The sequence below is a fragment of the Schistocerca serialis genome, chromosome 7, assembly GCF_023864345.2.
Source record: "Schistocerca serialis cubense isolate TAMUIC-IGC-003099 chromosome 7, iqSchSeri2.2, whole genome shotgun sequence".
NCBI classification, from domain to species: domain Eukaryota; kingdom Metazoa; phylum Arthropoda; class Insecta; order Orthoptera; family Acrididae; genus Schistocerca; species Schistocerca serialis.
The window spans coordinates 490,710,534-490,732,494 of record NC_064644.1 but is presented as its reverse complement, the minus strand read 5'-3'; the positions used below and the strand labels follow the sequence as shown (position 1 = coordinate 490,732,494).

Genomic DNA, 21,961 nt, shown 5'->3' with positions numbered 1-21,961 from the left:
TCTTGACTTCCGGAGCACATGTCAACCTTCCAACATAACCACTGTCCAGTGACTCGGTAGCCTCCAGGACTGGAGTAAGTACATCACATTCCCCACCAGGATTTTGACTATCTCTTGTTGCATCCTGATATTGGAAAAATCCCCTCCACATGTCCCACACAACCTTCACAATATCCTCATCCATCCCTGCCATGCTGCCCTTGCCCCAGGGCTCATATCCTTGTAAAGACCTGGCTGCAAGACCTGTCCCACACATTCTCCCTACTACCGACTCTGTTCAAGAGACCACGGAACCATTGAATTGTAAGGCACACCCTGCAGCATCAGCATGGTGTACTTGACTTCAGTGGCTGCTTCACAGCCCGTATCATCTGGATTCTTCCCTCTGACCCTCCAAAATCAGGTTTTTTTTATTTTATTATTTTTTTTTTTTAATACATCCTTCATTTCAGAAGCAGCCTGGCATCAACATTCGCTAGTCCATCTACCTGTCTATCTTCCCTGCTCCCTCTCCAGACATTTGTCCTTTCTACTCACTGTCACAGCCCTTTCCCTTTTTCTGTTTCTCTCCTATTCATTCCCTCCTCAGCACAGCCTCCTGCTGCTGCACCTATCAGTCCACTACAACCATGTATGCTCCCACAAGAAGGAATACAGCACCTTCCCCATCTCTACCTGACTGCTCTGCACATGGCCCATGCCTCTTCTGTACACCCATTACCACCCCAGTCAAGGTCACCATTCACCCCATTGGAGAAACAGCACTTGCAGATAACAATGGCCATGTGTGTGTGACCTGTGAATGTATGAATGTGTGTATGTGATTCTCCACCTGACAAAGGACTTCATCTGAGAATTAAAACTCAACAGTCTACTATTAAATGTGTCTTTTTGCTGTTCAGTACTTCCTGTCTATGGAAGTAACAATCTTTCCTAATAATCATACTGTTATTTCATCCCAGATTTTGTGTTGTTAGATTTTCCCATTATTAATATAACTTTTCATTAGGCTTTCTTTTTATATACCACAGTTATTAATTTAACAATGTAAGGAAAAGATAGATTGCTACTTATCATAAAGTTGACACATTAATTTGCAGACAGGAACAACTAAAAGTTATTTGCACATTAGCTTTCAGCCATGACCATCATCAGGAAGGAAACACACACATTCTTCACACAAGCAAGCACATCTCAAGCACACATGACTGCCACATCTGGCAGCTCAGATCAGAATTCCCTCCATCCAGTCTGCCAGAGATGGTGGTCATGTGTGCATGAGGTGTGCTTGCTTGTGTGAATGAAAATGGGTGTTTCCTTTTCTGACAAAGGCTGTCACCAAAAGCTAATGTGTAAGCATCTTTTAGTTGTGGCTGTCTGCAGCTTAACAGGTCATCTTTATGGTAAGTAGCAATCTATCTTATCATTACATTGCTGATATTTCAACCTGGAGTTACCATTGTTTGACAGGCATTAATTTGAAGTACTCTGATAGGTGGATTTGTTTATTAATTTTTCTGTCTGTGTTACTAATACAGAACTGTGCAAAGGCATTCTACTATGTTCCTATGGACATGATAGTGTTATACATCTAGTCATAATCTGCACTATTAGGAGAGCCAAATAAACTGATCATGCTATCAAGTAATAATAAATTCATGATGCATATTTAATTTCACTGTCTTACAGCTAAGTAAGACATCACCAGTTCTTTCCTTACTGGGTTCAACATACATGTCCCTTATCACCTGGTCCAACATAGTAAAGATCATCCCAGTCCACGCACACAGGACGAATCATCTCAGTTAGTGGAAATGGGGAATCCATGACCAGTACAGCAATGTCATCATGATAGGCCATAGATGCCCCTTGGAAACTTTGAGGAACATCAATAAACTTTACCTGCAAATATCAGAAACAAACATTATTTCAGTTTATGTGAATACAAACAAAAATTTTCTTTTCTGTCAGCAAATAAGATTTTTACTGATGTTTAACGTTAGTATAAGTAACAAAATGTAGAAGCAAATGACTCTAAAGATATAAAAAAATACAAGCACTCATGTTCATAAATACTGTCAAATATTACATGTAAATAGTATTTATTTTATTTTTTACTGATCTTTGATGTACACACCATACATCTTACTGTAGATCTGATGATTAAAAATATTGCAGTACGGACATATGAAGGACACAACAGATGAAATGGATCACAACATATCATATTAACTGACACCAAATTTAATTCTTTTAGACTGATGGAAACAGGAAATAATTAAAAAATAAAAAACTACACAATCTTTTGGTTATGTGGTTATTTACATTATACAGGCATTAAGCAATATGTAGATACAGCACTATTGCCTGAAGTCCATTGGATAGTACAGAAGATTGTAATTGGTCACCTTCCTCTTGTCTACTACCATTTTGTGTATAAGTAAACATTCTCGACTGTTTAACTGAATGAAATTCATATGATTTTGTATACGATGTGTTATGTTTTTGGCTAAAATATGTAAAAAGAAATTAATGTGTTTGTACTCTGTATGTACAGTTAAAGTTGCTCTTCTTTTAAAAATATTTGAAATTATGAAATTTCTAGTACACTTAAAATTCATATTATTAATTCCACAATCTAATGCTAATTATTAAATTTATTTCCATACTCATTTATATAATAATGTTATATCTTGATGATGATTCTTCTGTTGTCAAGAAAGTTTGTAAACTCTTTTGTTTTGCAAACTCTTTGGATTTTTGTGAGTACTGAAGAATGTTAAGTAGTAGTGGGCATGCCTCTGAGGAAAATGCATGTATATTTCTAACTTTGTCAACAACAATGTGAATTAGTGTTTTGAAGTGAAATTGTGAAGTTGGTGTGATATAAAAGAATGGGATAAAATAAGCAGATATTCCTAGCAGCAGTCAAATCTTGATCAGTTATTCAGTTCAACAAGAAGCCGCAGCATTATAAAACTTACAGCTTCAAGAATGTACCCCTAGACACAACAAGACTTGGAACAACAATGAGATAATGAAAATAAGTAAAAAGTTTTCTTTTATATATATTGTATGCCTCTTCAAGCTTTATAAACTTTTATAGACAGAGAATTTTAATAGTGATAAGTGTGGGAGGGTAAGATTAGAAGATGTACATGGAGACAAACACATGAGTAGGATACAAGCTCCTACAACTTATGGTTCTGCTATTTGTTTTTATTGTCTTATGTGAGGATAGTGGTGTTACTACTGGGAAATTTGTGTTTCACACAGCCCCCAGACACCCCCCCCCCCACCCCCCCCCCCCCACCCCCAGACTCTTGTAGAAAGTGACTATGTTTTTTCTCTCTCTCTCTCTCTCTCTCTCTCTCTCTCTCTCTCTCTCTCTCTCTCTCTCTCTCTCTCTCTGCAGCAGTCTGATGTGGTGGTGGTTGTTGTGATTCCTTTGGGGCTTTGTGGGGCTATGATAGTAAGTATACTTTCTGCTGACAAATGTGAAGATACAGCCACATAGCTGATGATCTTTGGTAATTGATATGTGTGTAGCACGACAAGGAATCTGTCCATCAGCAGTTGCATAACAGTCATCATAGCCATCCACTATCAGGTCATTCTCTACAGACTTCACACTGATGTTCTCTGAATTGAAAAACTGCACGTTACATATGACGATGACCTGTGCCTTGGTGTTTGGGTTGGCTGTCTGCATGTTGATGGGTAAGTGACCACACAAGTTGTCATCTGTATCACACACAGCTGTGTATTTGCAAAGAAGGCTTTAGATGACTTCTTGTGACCATAGTTGATTTTCTGGTGAGTGAAATGTCAAATGTGTGAGAGTCATGTTTTAAATCTTTGTATGGACCTGCTGAGGGTAGCTGTAAAGCTGGCCTGAATCTTAATGTTCCATAGCATTACAAGTTCACAGTTATTCAGTGCTTTGTGCATGAAAACTTTCAGAATGGTATGCAGATTAGGTGGTGAGAACTGTGTGTTGTTGTTATCTTCTTCACCTGCAGGACCAGTGCTGGTAAGTCTCTTAGTTCTAGGGGCTAGGTTGGTAGAACAAATTCTGTTGGAAAGATGAAGGATTCTCCATACAATATTTTTTATAGTGGTTCATGTATGTCTTCTGTGAATGCCATGTGAATGACAAGTAAAACACAAGGTGAATCTTTCATCCACAGCCCTCCGTGGCACACAGGTACTGCCTTGAGAGTTGCAAGCCACCTCTTGACAGGCCTGCTACTCTGAGGGTGGTACACAGTTGTACAATTGCATGTAATGCCTCAGAGGTTGCAGAGCAACTTGAATAGTGCAGATTCAAACTGTCATCCCTGATCCACCATTATCATTTCATGGCTGCCAAATCGAGCTACCCAAGCATCTATAAATGGGCAAACTATTGCCTCTGGTGTTATGGCTTTTATTGGGACTGCTTCTACCCAAAAAACTCTGTCTATAATGGATAGTCAGTATCTGTACCCTTTTGATTCCAGAATGTTACCTACAAGGTCTAGACACATGTGGCAGAAACATGTTCTTGGTATATTTATGTGACCTAGTTGAGCATGTGTATGATCATCAAATTTGCTGCACCGGCACACCAGACAGGCCTGTACCCAGGTCTGACTCTTTTTTTCTTCAGTCAAACGAAATTTTTAGTGATGAACTGTACTGCTTGCCTAACCCTGTGGTGCACCAGGCTGTCAACTGTTTTAAAACTGTGTGGTGCATGGATGTGGGAAATAGTACCCGAATTCTGTTTTGGGACACATCACATAATACCTGTGTGTTAGTCCCTGGAACTGTCTACCACCTTATGCAAAGATTGGTGGAATCTTTTTCCAGTAAGTCTGTAATGGTCATGGCCTGATGCTGTTATTCACATTTGTCATAGTCTAGTTGAAAAGAAATGGCACTGACCCATCAGAGGTAGTCTGCAGCTATAAACAGACGCTAATAAAGCAATTGGATACAGACAAACAAGATGGGAAATAAAAAGAGTAATAGTGGCCATACTGTGCAAACTACACTAGACAAATGGGCCACGAAGTCACAGAGACGAAACACAAACCCCCTGACCCCTCAAAAAGGTCAGGAACCTGAAAGGATCAGTAATGTGATGGTGAACATTATCGAGACATCCCTCCAAAATGTCAATGTGATGCCTCAACAGTGTGAAGTGCATGTGGATACTTTTCAGGCCCACCTGGAAGATGAGATGGCTGCCAAGGACGACCAACAGAACCAGCACAACTGCTCAGAAGTCAACATACCTGGAATACAGTACAATTTAAACTAAAGGTCAGTGACACAGTAAATATGACTTCGAGCCCCCTGACTAAAACCCACTCAGACGTGAAAATCTATTATCACAATGTCCAATCCTTGAGCAACAAAACTGATGACTTAAGCATTTTGCTGACCAGTGAACTCAGTGATATCTCAGTAGTATGCCTAGCAGAGCACTGGCTCTGCACTGATGTGGTTAAGCTAATCTCACTACCCAACTTCAAATTGTGTGAACACTACTCCAGATCAAATGATGGACATGGTGGGGTTGCCATCTTCATCAAACAACACATTGAATATAGCCCACTTCCTACCCTAAAGGAAACAGGAACAGGTAAGATCTTTGAATGTGCAGCCATAAATCTTACAGATCAAAATCTAATTGTAGCTACAATCTACCATCCCCCCTCCAGTAGTATTAATGATTTTCTGTTACAAATGGACTTGTTTCTATCCAAAATAAGTCGGAGGAAACAGGATGTGATTATATGCGGTGACTTTAATATAGACTTTCTCACCCACAACAGAAACAGGGAAACATTGATTAACATTGCAAAAACTTATAATCTGCATGGCCTTGTAAACGAGCCCACTAGAATAACACTCACATCCAAGACAGCTATAGATTAAATGTTTGCAAATATAAATAAACTTAACCCAACTCTAGAAGTATACAATGCAGGATTCAGCAACCACCAAGCTGTCATTCTAAAGGTCGATGTTAGCAAAGATACCTCAAACCCAGTCCCACCTAAAACTTTACGAAGTTTTTTCACCCAAGAGAACTTGAACAAGCTAAATGCCCTCCTTAGTAAAGAAAAGTGGACAGAGCTGTACACAGCCAATGATGTCAACATGAAATTCAACATATTTCTTGACAAAATGATCCACCACTTTGAAGAGGCCTTTCCACAAAAACCAGTAAGAATAAATAATAATAATAATAATAATAATAATAATAATAATAATAATAATAATAATAGAAACAAGAGTTGGATTACACCAGCTATAAAAATCTCTTGCAAACATAAAAGAATACTCCACATGTTATGTAAACAAAGTAGTGACTCCCCCCAACTAACAGAATACTATAAAAACTACACATGTATCCTAAGAAGAGTGATAAGACAAGCAAAAAGGATGCAGAATGATGAGTACATTGACAAATCCAGCAATAAAGTGAAAGCAATGTGGAATATCATAAAAAGGGAAAGAGGGGAAATGAAAGCTTCACACACGAACATAGAAATCAAACTCCACAATGAATCTATATCTAATCCCGAAGTTGTGGTGAACTCATTCAACAATTTCTTTACAAGCATAGCTGAAAAACTGGTCCAAAGTAATCCTAACACAAATTACCAACCAGCAAACCAAAAATATCACACATGTGCAGAGTCAATTTTCATTACCAAAGTCACTGAAAATGATGTTGCAAAAGCCCTCAGAGAGTTAAAAAATTCATATTCAGCTGGAATTTATGGTATCTCAGCAGCTGTAATCAAAAATTTTGAACACACAATTGCTGAACCATTAACTCACCTCTGCGACTGTTCTTTCCAGGCAGGTATCTTCCCTGAAGCTCTGAAACTTTCTAAAGTAATTCCTGTCTTCAAAAAAGGTGATAATAAAGATATGAATAACTACAGGCCTATCTCAACCTCATTCTGCTTTTCTAAAGTTTTTGAAAAAATAATGTCCAAAAAAATGATGGACTTCATTGAAAAAAAAAAGATTTACTAAGTTTAGCTCAACATGGGTTCAGAAGAAACAAATCTACTGAAACTGCAGCATATGATTGCATAAATACGCTCTTAGAACTGTTACATAGAAAACAACCCATAACAGGCATATTTCTGGATCTGTCAAAGGCTTTTGACACTGTTGACCACAAAATATTACTGGAAAAATTAGAACACTACAGTATCAGAGGAATTCCAAACAACTGGATTGCTACATTCCTAACCAATCGGATGCAGAGAGTCAGCATGAAATATACTAATAGACAAAGCAACTCAATAACTGAAATACTATCAAGTAATAAAACTGTAAAGCAAGGTGTTCCACAGGGCTCAGTATTGGGACCCCTACTTTTCCTCCTGTATATTAATGACTTGAGCATGAATGTTGATGCACACAAAACAATAATATTTGCTGATGACACAACTGTACTCCTCAAAGGGGAGAATACAGAGGCTGTGTAAAAAGCTGTGAACTTGGCTACTGATCGACTCAGCAACTGGGCAAAAATCAACAGATTAACTATCAACACCAAAAAGACAGATTCCATGAACTTCCACACAACACAAAATGCAAATTCCTGTCGCTATAAATAACCAGTCAATAGATACCGACACTGTTTTCAAATTCCTAGGTCTGTGGGTTCAAGATAACCTGAAATGGAATACACATACAGGAAAGGTAAATGCCAGGATTTGTACTGGCTGTTATGCATTGAGTGTACTGAAAACATGTGCTAGCCTGAAAACATTAACCAGTGCATACTACGCTTACATACAAGCCCACCTAAAATATGGTGTAATATTCTGGGGAAATGCTCCAACTGCTCTGAGCACATTCAGAATCCAGAAGAGAACAATGAGGATTATTACTGGGAGCAAACCCAGAGACTCCTGCAAACCCATCTTCAGAAAGTTGGAAATCCTTACACTGCCTTGCCTCTACATTCTTGAGACTCTAAAATTCTTCAGAAAACACATAGTGCCAACTGACCCCAGCGTCGTAAAAAATAATGAAATACATGAACACAACACCAGGAAAAACACAAACCTGCATGTTATACGTACAAACACTCAACTGTGTAAAAAGGGAGTTTTCCACATGGGCCTCCAACTGTTCAACAATCTTCCCACTAGTATTAAGTCCATCGAAGACAACATAAAATTTAGCAAAGCCGTGAAGTCATATTTGTTGTGTCACTGTTTTTACTCTGTAAATGAATACTTAGAACAGTAATCTTGCTGTTTGTGTTAAATTGAAAACATTGAGCAATATAATACATTAGGATACTATAGGCTTATGTTAATATATGTTAACAATGTTAAATTATATTTTCCAACATCTGCAACACACTGTGTACCATCAGATCACATGGAATAAATAAATAAATAAATAGCAACATGTAGATGACAAATGTCCATTGTATGTTGTGTTCTGAGATTGAGATGATAACCATTTGGACTGCTAGACAGTGAAATTCTTTTTTTTTTTTTTTTTTCTTTTCTTTTTTTGTAGAAGAAATAAAGTGTTTGTACTTAGCCAGCCATAGCTTCTCGTAAGACCACTCTGAGTGCTTTATCACTAGCGTCTGTTGCAACAGTGAGTTGAGCACTGGATACTGCATGCACCACAGTGATCACTTTACCAACATAATCTTTGGCTACTCTGAATGCTTTCTGCATTTTGACAGTCCATTCTAATGTCCTATTTCTTTGTGTATTCAGCACAGAAAGAACGTCTGTGAGAGCAGCCCTACTGCTGCTGCATGTGCTGATAGAATTTTATAAAGCCTAGAAAGTGGCTTAGTTCTTGGTAATTCTATGGAGGTGGTGACTGCATAAAGAGTTCCACCCATTCTAGGTAGGTTTAATTCTTGTTGCATTCAGTACATGTCTAAAGAAGATCACTTCATTATTTTGTTATTGTGAACATCCTCATTCATGACCATGTCTGTGTCCTGCAGGGCAGGAAGAACTAGTTCCAGATGTCATTTGTGATCATATGGGGTGGCTGAAAATAGCAGAATGGCATCCAGGTAAGCATAACAGAAACTGAATTTGAATATGATCCTGTTGATGAACTGTTACCAAGTTTGAGCTGTATTCTTTAAACCATAAGGAAAGAAAAGGAACTTAAAGAGCCCAAAAGGTATTATTATTGCAGTCTTTGAGACGTCATCTGGAGTAATAGGTATTTGGAGGTGAGCTTTCTTGCAATTAATGATGCTGAAAATAGTGGCACCTTTGAGAGGGTGTGTAATATCTTTAATATCTGGGATAGGATAACTGTCATGCATCATGTATGAGGTAGTTTCTGACAGAAAAGGAGGGAAAGGTGAATTGTCTAGTGTTGTGATGTGGTAGTGCTGCAGTTTTTGAATCAAGTGAAAGGTGAAAGTGCCCCAGGCAGTCAATTCCTCCCACTGGTACACTCACATCTGTAATGAAGAAGTTCCATGGAAATTGTTGGTCGGAGCTTAATTCCAAGGTAAAGTTAGTCGTTCCATGTATGTTGGTAGATGGGTCATTTGCAGTGGAGAATTGTAGGGATGTTGCACCAAATAGTGTTGCATTTGCAGCCTTCAGTACTACACCAATGTCTGACCCTACAGCAACAAGGAAGTATTTACATGTATCAGTAGAGTCTTTCTCCGAATGGAGGAAGTGGTGCAGATGATATTTATTCCATTTGTTGTGGGCATTGGTGGCTTGGTGTGTCAGCATGGGTCAGTGCACTCACTGCATCCTACATTTGGAGCTTGGAGGAGCTGTAGTAGTCGCAGTGGGCTGCCAGTTCCATGCAGTGCCACTAAACTGAGCATGATACCAATAACTCTGTGACCTTGAAGTGGTGCATCATTGCCATCTGGGACAACAGTGGTATGTGTATTGCACAGGTCAGTGTCCTGCCTGGGTGCAGTCACATCACCATCATGCATTTCTGGCACAGGTCAAAGCAGTTTGGTGTGACCGGCATTTGGCTGAGATGCAGCATTTTACTGTTCACAGCATTGATGTGTTGTCTATGCTGTAGCACAGTGAACATTCTGTGTTCGTTGGTTGGTTTGTGGGATTAAAGGGACCAGACTGCTATGGTCATTGGTCCCTTTTTCCAAATACTAAAAACACCCACAGAGAATAAAAACGATTAACAGAATAAATCACAGACGAGACAGAACAAGAGAAACTTAGACAAAGACCAGACAAAACGAACTAAAATCACACAGAGTGTGACGGTGGTTGGCCGACCATAGAAATAAAAAAGGAAAAGCCAACCACTTAGAAACACATTAAAAAATCAGTTTAAAATCGTAGGCCAAAGGCCAGAATCAACACAAAACAATAAAATAAAACAGAAACAGATTAAATGAGAAAAACCCCCTGCCCAAATAAAACGTAAAACTAAGTCAGCCATAGCAGAGTCATCTGTTAAAAGGGCAGGGAGCATGTCAGGCAGTGAGAACGACTGCCTGAGCACAGCTGAAAGTGGACAGTCCAATAAAATGTGGACCACCATCAAAACAGAGACGCAGCGACATAAAGGTGGGTCCTCACGTCGCAATAGGTGGCTGTGCGTCATCCATGTGTGCCCAATGTGCAGCCGGCTGAGGACAACAGACTCCTTGCGAGAGACCCGAGAGGCCCGAAGTTTGTTTTGTGAAGGCAGGGCGCGCCATTCAGTGTCCCAAAGGTCCAGAATTTTGCTGCATAGAAACGCTCACAAATCTGTCTCCGGGAGGCCAATGTCCAGAGATGGTGTACTGGTCACCTCTTTCGCCAGGCAGTCAACATTCTCATTGCCGGGTATCCCAACATGGTCTGGGGTCCACACGAAGACCACAGAACGGCCGCAGCATGCAAGAGTATGCAGGGACTCATGGATAGCCATCACCAGACGAGAATGAGGGAAACACTGGTCGAGAGCTCGTAAACCGCTCAGGGAATCGCTGCAGATCACGCAGGACTCATCTGAGCAGGAGCGGATATACTCTAGGGCTCAAAAGATGGCGACCAGCTCAGCAGTGTAAACGCTGCAGCCAGCCGGCAAGGAACATTGTTCGGAATGGTCCCCTAGAGTGAGCGCATAACCGACACGACCAGCAACCATTGAGCCATCAGTGTAAACAATGCCAGAGCCCTGATACGTTGCGAGGATAGAAAGAAAGCAGTAGCAGAAGGCCTCCGGAGGGACTGACTCCTTTGGGCCCTGTGCCAATTCCAGCTGAAGGCGAGGGCAAGGCACACACCATGGGGGTGTACACAGAGGTGCCCAGAAAGGAGGCAGAAGAGGTAAAGCCCCAAGCCCAGAGAGAAGCTCGCTGACATGGACCGCGATCGTACATCCGGCCCTGGGCCGACATTCTGGCAGATGCCCGAGCAAGCTGAAATCATGGGCAGCATAAGCGGCCAGAGAATGTTGGCGCCGTAACCGCAGGGGAGGGACACCTGCCTCCACTAGTATGCTGTCCACAGGGCTGGCAAGGCGTATCCCACTGTGGAGGATAGGGTCCAGTACCCGCAGCGCAGATGGGGATGCTGAGCCATAAGCCAGGCTCCCATAATCCAGACGAGACTGGATTAACGCCTGGTAGAGCCGTAGGAGAGTAGATCAGTTGGCGCCCCACCTGGTGTGGCTCAGGCATCGCAGAGCGTTCAGATGCCGCTAACACATCTGTTTAAGCTGCCAAATATGAGGCAGCCAAGTCAACCAGGCATCAAAAACTACACCCAAAAACCTGTGTGTCTCAACCACAGCAAGACGTTCGCCATCAAGATAAAGCCGCTGCTCCGGGTGAACAGTGCGTTGCCGGCAGAAATGCATAACGCAGGTCTTGGCAGCCGAAAACTGAAAGCCATGTGCTGCAGACCAAGACTGCGCCTTATGGATAGCGCCCTGTAGCTGACGTTCAGCAGCTGCAATGCCAATAGAGCTGTAGTAAAGGCAGAAGTCATCAGCATACAGGGACGCTGAGACAAACGTCCCCACCACCGCAGCGAGCCCGTTAATGGCTATTAAAAACAGGCAGACACTTAAAACAGATCCCTGGGGCACACCGTTCTCCTGGACTCGGGAGGAACTATGGGAGGGCGCAACTTGCACGTGGAAGGTACGATACGACAGAAAATTGTGGATAAAGATCGGCAGAGGGCCCCGAAGATCCCATCCATGAAGCGTAGAAAGGATGTGATGACGCCATGTCATATCGTACGCCTTCCACATGTCGAAAAAGACAGCGACCAGATGCTGACGGCGGGCAAAGGCAGTACGGATGGCCGACTCCAGGCTCACCAGATTGTTGGCGGCAGAGCAGCCTTTACGGAACCCACCCTGAGATGGAGCCAGAAGGCCCCGTGACTCCAGGACCCAGTTCAACCGCCGGCTCACCATCCGTTCAAGCAACTTGCAAAGAACGTTGGTGAGGCTAATGGGACGGTAGCTGTCCACCTCCAAAGGGTTCTTCCCAGGTTTCAGAATGGGGATAACAATACTTTCCTGCCATGGCGACGGAAACTCACCCTCGACCCAAATGCAGTTGTAAAGGTCGAGGAGGCATTGCTGGCAGTCCACTGAAAGGTGTTTCAGCATCTGACAGTGGATGCGATCTGGCCCAGGAGCGGTATCAGGGCAAGCGGCAAGCGCATTATGAAATTACCACTCACTGAATGGAGCATTGTAGGATTCAGAATGGTGGGTGCAAAAAGAAAGGCTCCAACGTTCCATCTGCTCTTTAATGGGGCAGAAGGCCAGTGGGTAATTGGAAGAAGCAGAACTCAGAGCAAAATGCTCTGCCAAGCTGTTGGCAATTTTGTCGGAGTCTGTATAAACTGCTCCATTCAGTGAGAGTGCAGGGACGCTGACAGGGGTCCGATAGCCAAAGAGGCGTTGGATCTTGGCCCAGACCTGCGATGGAGAGACATGGAGGCCAATGGTGGACACATACCGCTCCCAGCACTCCTGCTTGCTTTGGTGGATAAGGCGCCGGGCTCGCGCACGCAGCTGTTTGAAGGCGATAAGGTTTTCGATGGAGGGATGTCGCTTGTGATGCTGGAGCGCCTGCCGGCGATCTTTAATCGCTTCAGCGATCTCAGGCGACCACCAAGGCACAGTCCGTCGCTGAGGGGACCCAGAAGAACGGGGAATAGCAGATTCAGCGGCAGTAACGATGCCGGTGGTGACCGATGGAACCACCGCATCAATGTCATCACTAGAGAAAGGCTCAATAGCAGCAGTGGAGGAAATCAAGTCCCAGTCAGCCTTATTCATGGCCCATCTGCAAGGCCGCCCAGAAGATTGACGCTGTGGCAGTGACAGAAAGATCGGAAAGTGGTCACTACCATACAGGCCGTCATGCACACTCCAGTCAACAGACGGTAAGAGGCTAGGGCTGCAAATCGAATGGTCGATGGCGGAGTACGTGCCATGCACCATGCTGAAGTGTGTGAAGGAACCATCATTTAAAAGCGAAAGATCGAGCTGTGCCAATAAATGCTCAATGGCGGTGCCTCGACCTGTCGCCACCGACCCACCCCACAGAGGGTTATGGGCGTTGAAGTCGCCCAGTAGCAGGAAAGGGGGCGGCAATTGGGCTCTCAGCACAGCCAGGACATGCTGCGCAACATCATCATCCAGTGGAAGGTAAAGACTGCAGACGGTAACAGCCTGTGGCGACCACACCCGAACAGCGACAGCCTCTAAATGTGTTTGTAGAGGGACATATATGCAAACGCCACCAGACACCCTTTCATAAGCTGCCCGGTTCTTATAATAACCCCGATAGCCATGGAGGGCGCGGGTTCACATTGCTGGAAACCAAGTTTCCTGAATAGGAATGCAGAAGAAAGGGTGAAGTTGGCAGAGCTCAGCTAGATGGTGGAAGAAACCGCTGCAGTTCCACTGGAGGATGATATTGTCCATGGATGGGAAAGGCGTGACGGGACTGGGAAGGCAGATTATGTCGCTCGGTCACCTGCTGCCTCCGATTGAGCACCTGTGCTAGTGCTTTCTATGGCGTCGGAGGGACCGGCGAGATCGAGGTCCTCAGCGGACGCCAGAATCTCCACCTCATCCTCAGACACAGAGTTGGAAGGTAGCGGCAGGACAGGTGCCACCGCAATGTCAGGATGCTTGGGAGCGTTTTTCTTCAACTGCTTTGCATGCTGTGCCTTTGGAGGGTCTGGCTGGGAGGGCCCCACTGGGTCAGTCTCAGGGACGGACGACTGTGAAGACCTATGACCAGTGACTGGTTGTTGTTTCAAAAATTTGCGGGTGTCCGCTTTAGCACTGGGCAAAGCCTGGGATGGGAGGGCCCCAAGGGACCCCTTCCTGGCTAGAGTAGCCAAAGAAGTCTCACACTTCTCCGACTGGGAAGGGGGAACGAATGTCCCCAATGGTTGGGGTGGTGTTGCTCCTGAAGTAGATGGAGCAGGAGCAACAGAGGGGGAAGTGCCCCCCACAACCAAGGGGGCTGGTTCATTCTCACATAGCTGAGAGGGAACAGTATGTGACGACACAGGAGAGGATCGTACCGGTGTTGCAGCAGCGGCATAGGTGGATGACATGGGCACAGGATGGAGCCGTTCATATTTCCGCCTTGCCTCGGTGTAGGTCGCAGTCCAGAGTCTTATATTCCATTATCTTCCTTTCTTTCTGTAAGATCCTACAGTCCGGTGAGCAGGGGGGAATGGTGTTCTCTGCAGTTAACACAAAAAGGAGGCGGGGCACATGGAGTATCGGGATGGGAAGGACGGCCACAATCTCAACAGGTGATGCCAGAAGTACAGTGAGATGACATGTGCCTGAACTTCCAGCACTTAAAACACCGCATCGGTGGAGGGATATATGGCTTCACATCAAAATGGTAAACCATCACCTTAACCTTTTCGGGTAAGACATCACCCTCGAAGGCCAAGATAAAGGCACCGGTGGCTACCTGATTATCCCTCGGACCCTGATGGATGCGCCGGACAAAGTGAACACCTCGTCGTTTGAGGTTGGAGCGTAATTCATCGTCGGACTGCAGAAGAAGATCCCTGTGGAATATAATACCCTGGACCATGTTGAGACTCTTATGCGGCATGATGCTAACTGAAACATCCCCCCAACTTGTCACAATTGAGCAACATCTGTGACTGGGCACAGAATGCCGTTTTGATGAGCACAGAACCAGAGCGCATTTTGGACAAGCCCTCCACCTCCCCAAACTTGTCCTCTAAATGCTCCACAAAAAACTGGGGCTTGGTTGACATAAACGATTCCCCATCAACCCATGTACACACGAGGTACCAGGGTGAATAGTCTCCACTGCCTTCTTTAGCCAGATGTTCCTCCCATGGAGTGGCCAGGGAGGGAAACGATCTCTGATCAAATTTCTTCCCGTTGAGGTTAGACCTCGATTGCTTAGAGACTGCTGGTGGAGGCCCACTAGTGAGAGATGATGTACCACGCTTCATTGTGGGTCATCCGCCCTGATGCCACCCACTCCGACCAGGGGCTCTCCCCATGGGCGCCACCCAGCCGCAGCAAAGACCACCTGGCAGGATGGCCTTTGCTGGGAGTCCCGATGCCCCAGAGGGATAGGCATCCACTCCTCGGCATACATGGGGAGGTAGCAGCTCAGGCATCAGCAGTGTGGTCCCTGTGTAGTCAGGGGGCTACCACCAAGAGGGTACATGACAACCCCACCACAACGGACAGGCTACCGTGCTGGAAGTCGGGAGTCAAAATATCCATGTACATCACGAGGGCAAAGATGGAAGTGCACAATGGAGGGAATGTATGCTACCCGGAACACACTGCAGCCAATGTGGCCGGAAGCTCGATGGAAGTCCAACTCCATGACAATATCGGGTGTGCCAGATCTTAGGGCAAGATGGATATATAATACACCATGTAAGGCGTCCTTCCCCAAATAGTACGCACTAACAGAAAATTTTGAAAGGTAGTGGTCAAACCCCTTAGGGGACCATCACATTAAGGCCGAAATGTTTGAGACTCCTTTTGGTTGCTTCTTACGACAGGCAGGAATACCGCGGGCCTATTCTTACCCCCGAACCCACAGGGGGAGAACATTCTGTGTGCCAGGCATAACGTCTTTTGTAGTGGCTCTGTCTTGTGAGTAGCCATGCCAAGTCATAGGTGCAGTGGAAGCTCAACAATCCATAGAGTCCATAATGCCACATCTGGCAAGAGGTTCCCATTAAATAGCATCTGTAATCAGTGCCATAGCTGGGACGCTGTTTCATTGGCAAGTTGTTCATCACAGATTGCCTGTTTCAGTTGTTGGTCATGGGTGTGGGACAAAAGTTGAAATAGGTGGATTTTGTCACTTCATATTTGTTTCTTTTGGTTGGTGCAAGGATGACATCACTAATAATGTTGGCAAGCTCTGCTAAGAGGCAGATTAATATCATAAAATGAGAGTTATCATCCAAGATACCAAATGAAGTGAATACACAGTCCACTGTTGCGAATCAAAGTGGCAATTATTCTGGGTGGAATGACAGCAGCTCAGGCTGTATGCTGGGACCCTGGCCTGAGGTATGACCCATTTGTGGTTGCACTGATATTGTCAAACCAAATGGTTTAAACAGTGAAGTATCATGAAACACTCGTGGCATGGTTGTAGATCCGGTAGTTGCACTGTGCAATATTTGGTGGTTGTATTTCTGAATAGCATCAGCAATGTGGTTGATATGGGAATCACATTATTGTTCATATTTTCTCTGATTTGTCCTACTGGATTGTGAACTTATCCTGGTCAAAGTACAACAGAAAATCATTTGGTGGTGGCCACTGTCATGGCATGCCACAACATATGTCATTTTGAGAAGCAACACTCATAGTTGTATTTATTTAGTATTTGAGCACTGGTTGAGAGTCATTACACTAGCAACGCTAATGATGCATGTCATTCATGTTAATCCATGAGGCACAATCTCAAGGGGCTGGTGATGTGGTGTAACTGATTCAAGATGGATGTAAAGTTACTGTGTATTATCATGGTATGGAATGAATCATCTGCATTACATTTTTGTCACAGGTCACAAATGTGGTGGATTTGCCTACTGGTTGCAGAGAACATACCAGTAGTATTTGTATAGCATGTGTAGGCGACTTGCCTACAATAAATAATTGCATAGCCATCCAGTATAATGAGTTAATGAAAAAATATTTATTCGTGAAAACTCACAATGAGAAGAAACTGAAAAAAAAAAAAAAAACAAACAGAGAAGTAACAACAACTAGAAGATTCTATAGTCTTACGGCAAAGATAAAAAACAACACATGACCAAAAAAAAAAAAAACTCTCGCGCACTTTTGATATCACTTTGCACCAGACATGAAAAATATCACTGCCACACAGCCACTCCCCCCCTTGAAGTGCGGAGCCCCAGGGATATCTTGATACTTGAATTTTATTTGATGTCCAGCTATGGAGTGCATCGGGTGTCTCGGGGGCGATGACGTTGTTGTTTGTGGTGGTGATTCACCTGTCTCGGACGATGTACTGAGCGGTGTTTCGGTATGCTCTGCATCTATCATGTGTTGATGCACAGGCATGGTGTCAGAGGTTGGAGAGGGTAAAACCCATGCTGGCTTGACACGTTCAATCGATACCTTTGTCAGAACACCATTATATGAGGGTTATTCCAAAAGTAAGGTCCGGTTATAAAAAAAAAAAAATCAAAACTAAAATGTTTTTTCAAAACAATTGTTTTATTTACATTCCTTACATCTTTATCTATTTTTCTACATAACTTCCATACTTATTTAAACATTTGTCACATCGTTCAACAAGCTTTTGAATGCCCATGTTATAGAAATCGGCCGCCTGTGACAATAACCAGTCCTTAACTGCTTCTTTCACTTCATCATCTGTGTCGAAGCGCTTGCCGCCGAGAAACTCCTTTAAGTAACGGAACAGGTGGAAATCACTTGGCGCCAGGTCCGGACTGTAAGGAGGATGGTCCATCTGTTCCCATCCAAATTTCTTGATCAGAGCTTGCGTTTCATTTGCAGTGTCGGGTCTGGCATTGTCATGCAACAACAAGATTCCAGACGACAAAAGACCACGTCGCTTATTCTGGATTGCACGTCGAAGTTTAGTCAGGGTAGCGCAGTAGGCGGCTTTATTAATCGTTGTTCCTCTCTCCATAAAGTCGACTAACAATACTCCACGTCTATCCCAGAACACAGTCGCCATAACCTTACGTGTTGAGATTGTCTGCTTTGCCTTGACCTTGACTGGTGATGACGTGTGACGCCATTGCATTGACTGACGTTTAGACTCTGGAGTGATGTGAGAAACCCATGTCTCATCCCCTGTGACAACATTGTCTAAAAGACTGTCACCTTCCTTATGATATCGCTCCAAAAAATCAAGAGCAAAAGCCATTCTTTTCGTTGGGGCTCAGTAAGCAGCCTGGGAACCCAACGGGCACACAATTTGTGAAACTTCAAATGTTCAGACACAATTCTGTACAAAGTTGTTCTACTCACATTCGGAAAATGCATGTCTACGTCTGTAATAGTGAATCGGCGATCTTCACGAATTTTTTTGTAAACCGCATTGACCAAATCGTCTGAAATCACTGATGGTCGGCCACACCATGGTTCATCGTGCACATTGTCCCGTCCTTCATTAAAAGCTCGCACCCACTTGCGCACTTTACTGTCGCTCATTATGTTAGGACCGTACACTTCAGTAATCTGCCGATGGATTTCCGCCGCTGAATTGTTTCTTGCAGACAAAAACCGTATCACTGCCCTTACTTCACAATCGGCGGGCTGATCAATTGTCTTAAACATTGTAAAGTGACACTGTGAACTACACTCAGCAACAGTAACAAAGCGAATGGCGGCGTTTGACGCGCAAGGCTTGCCGGGAGTCGGCGCGCATGCGTGTTTTATCATTGGCGCCAAATTTCAATAGTTACGGCGAATCGGACCTTACTTTTGGAATAACCCTCGTACATTATGTCAACGGTATGCTTATTTCTACTCAGCACCTGAAATGGGCCCGTATATGGTGGATGTAAAGGAAATTTGACTGAGTCTGTTTGCAACATTACGTGAGAGCAATTGTACAAGACTTTGTGTACAAACACCTTACGGTTGCCATGACGAGAAGGTGGCAGGCAACGTATATTTGTGCAGTGACATTTTAGCTGCTGGACCCAGTGTGTGAGGCCCTCTGATCCAGGTAGTGAGGTTGGGAATAAATAATCTGCAGGAATCCATAGCGACTCACCGTAAACCATCTCGGCAACTGATGCACCAATATCGGGTTTGTGAGCTGTCCGCAGGCCTAACAACACTAACGGTAACTATATATACGAAGACAGTAACTTGTTCTCGAAAGAACAGTTACTGTTGATGACCGTGCAGCTTTTACCCTGGAATAAATTATGACTAACTGACAACCTAAGCTGCCGACAGGTGTTGTTGATATACCTCGATGTGGACAGCAGAAAATGTGTGCCCCGACCGGGACCCAAACCTGGGATCTCCTGCTTACATGGCAGACGCTCTATCCATCTGAGCCACTGATGACACAGATGAATAGCACGACTGCGGGGACTTATCCCTTGCACGCTTCCCGTGAGACTCACATTCCCAACTGTCCACAATTCTCCATATGTATTGTACCTTATAGACATTTGCCCACCCACTCATTACTCGCACTTATAGTTAAAGGCTACCCAGCCATTGACCTTCATCTGTGCAAATGCGCACAGGTTGCCCAAACTCTTACGGGAATCGCCAAAGTGTGCGCGAGTAATGAGTGGGTGGGCAAATGTCTATAAGGTACAACACATAGCGGTCTGTCAGCATCTTGATTGTAGCGTTGGCTCCTGGGTGCACTAGTGTGTGGACACTGTTGAATGCCATCTTGTGCAATATTTCTGAAATGAATGGTCTTGGTCTGCCTTGAGAAAAGTCGTACCACAGCTTCTGCTTGACGTTAGGCACCAGAATTTGCTCGAACTTCAGACCTGTAGACGAGTCGTTTAACAGCTGTCGTAGCTCTGCATCCTTGGTCTGTTCCACTGCAAGTTTATCATAGTCTATAATTTCTGAAATTCCACAAATACGTGAAAAATAGTCAGCCACTAAATTTTCTGCACCTCTTAAATGGCGTATATCTGTCGTGAACTCCCATGTATCGTCGTAGCTCTTGGTAGTTTGTCAGTTTCAGAAGGGCCTGTATCACTGTGATCTTCTCTGGCAGAGGCAATATACCTTCTGATGACACAGTATGGCCGAGGAAAGTGACTTGGTTCTTGTGCATGACGCATTTATTTTTGTTTAAAATGACTCCGTAGTCAGATAAACGCTTGCTAAGTTGACACAGGTGCTGTTCATGTGTTTGACTATCCGGTTGCAATTACGGGCGCCCCCATTCATGCCTTCTCAGCCACACGCATTGTTTGCGATCTACGAAGCAATTCGATACTTCCGCCCACAAATAGAGGCTAGACCAGTGACTGTGTTTACAGACCACAAACCCATAACATCGACTTTTAAAAACACCAGTGATAAGTGCTCACCAAGACAGTTCCATTATATGAGTTCATAAGTCAGTTCACGACAGATATACGCCATTTAAGAGGTGCAGAAAATTTAGTGGCTGACTATTTTTCACGTATTTGCGGGATTTCAGAAATTATAGACAATGATAAACTTGGCAGCATTTTATTGATGAGGTGATAAAGGGATTAACATTTTGCTTTGCTTATTTTGATGACATCTTGGTTTTCTCTCCGGATAGTCAAACACGTGAACAGCATCTGTGTCAACTTCGCAAGCATCTATCTGACCACAGAGTCGTTTTAAACGAAAATAAATGTGTCATTCACAAGAACCAAGTCACTTTCCTTGGCCATACTGTGTCATCAGAAGGTATATTGCCTCTGCCAGAGAAGATCGCAGTGATACAGGCCCTTCTGAAACCGACAAACTACCAAGAACTAGGACGATACATGGGAGTAATAAATTTTTATAGACGACACCTGCCAGCAATGGCTACGGTGCAAGCACCACTCACTGATGCACTCAAGGGATGCAACGCCAAAGGTCAATGAATAATTAAGTGGACACAAGAAATGGACAAAGCATTTAATGATCTTCAAGCAAGCCTCGGCAAAGCAATGTTGCTCGCTCACCCAGTTCACTGCACACAGCTAGCTATTGTGGTCGACGGGAGCCAGTCAGCAACAGGGGTGGTGCTGCACCAGCGTACAGAAGGAGCATATTGTAGACTGAAAGAATAATTTCTCAGTGTGTGAAGTCAGTCGACATCAGAGTCAAACAAGTACTGTACCAAGAGAAACGGGGAGATAGGACCCCGTCAGAATACTGGCGTCATTTACGCAGCCTGGTAGATAGTTTGACAGTCTCTGATAGACTGTTACTCCACGTATGACAACAACAGCTACCAACGCAAGTAATAACTACACTAGCTATATACGACGAATGATCAGTTGACAAACTGCTGCTTGTTGCAGACAGAATCTACGAGATGCATGAGCCTACTGCAACAGTCGCAATGACATCGACAGATGCCACGTATGGTAACTACCATTACCAGCAAGTCCAAACTGATGATATAACAGTAAAATGTGCCGCGGTCGCAACGTGACAAACAACAAAAAGTTCAAACGAAATTAGAGATTTAAAAACTGCAATAGAGGATTTGCGAGTGCAGCTACGCACGCTACACTGACCACAAGTTATCTTTAAGTGCAGGAGATACTGGGCTTGGCGTGCAACACGAAGTCAACAAGAGGACGAGCGTAAGGTGTGTTGGTACCATAAATGTTTTGGGAGAGATGCCACAAGATGTACACCATTGTGCGCCTACTCAGACAACCAAGGTATGTACAGAAACAGTGCAGTGTTTTCATGTCAGTGACAGCAACTG

The 21,961-nt window shown here is 43.9% G+C and overlaps 1 protein-coding gene across 1 annotated transcript in view; it reads right to left on the bottom strand.

Annotated features, from left to right (window-relative positions):
* LOC126412178 (modular serine protease-like) overlaps positions 1 to 21,961 on the bottom strand; it is a 328,117-nt gene that overhangs the window by 45,164 nt on the left and 260,992 nt on the right. Inside the window, exon 10 of the mRNA XM_050081661.1 lies at positions 1,735 to 1,902. Within this exon, the coding sequence (XP_049937618.1) occupies positions 1,735 to 1,902 (168 nt within the window). The remainder of the gene's footprint in view (positions 1 to 1,734; positions 1,903 to 21,961) is intronic.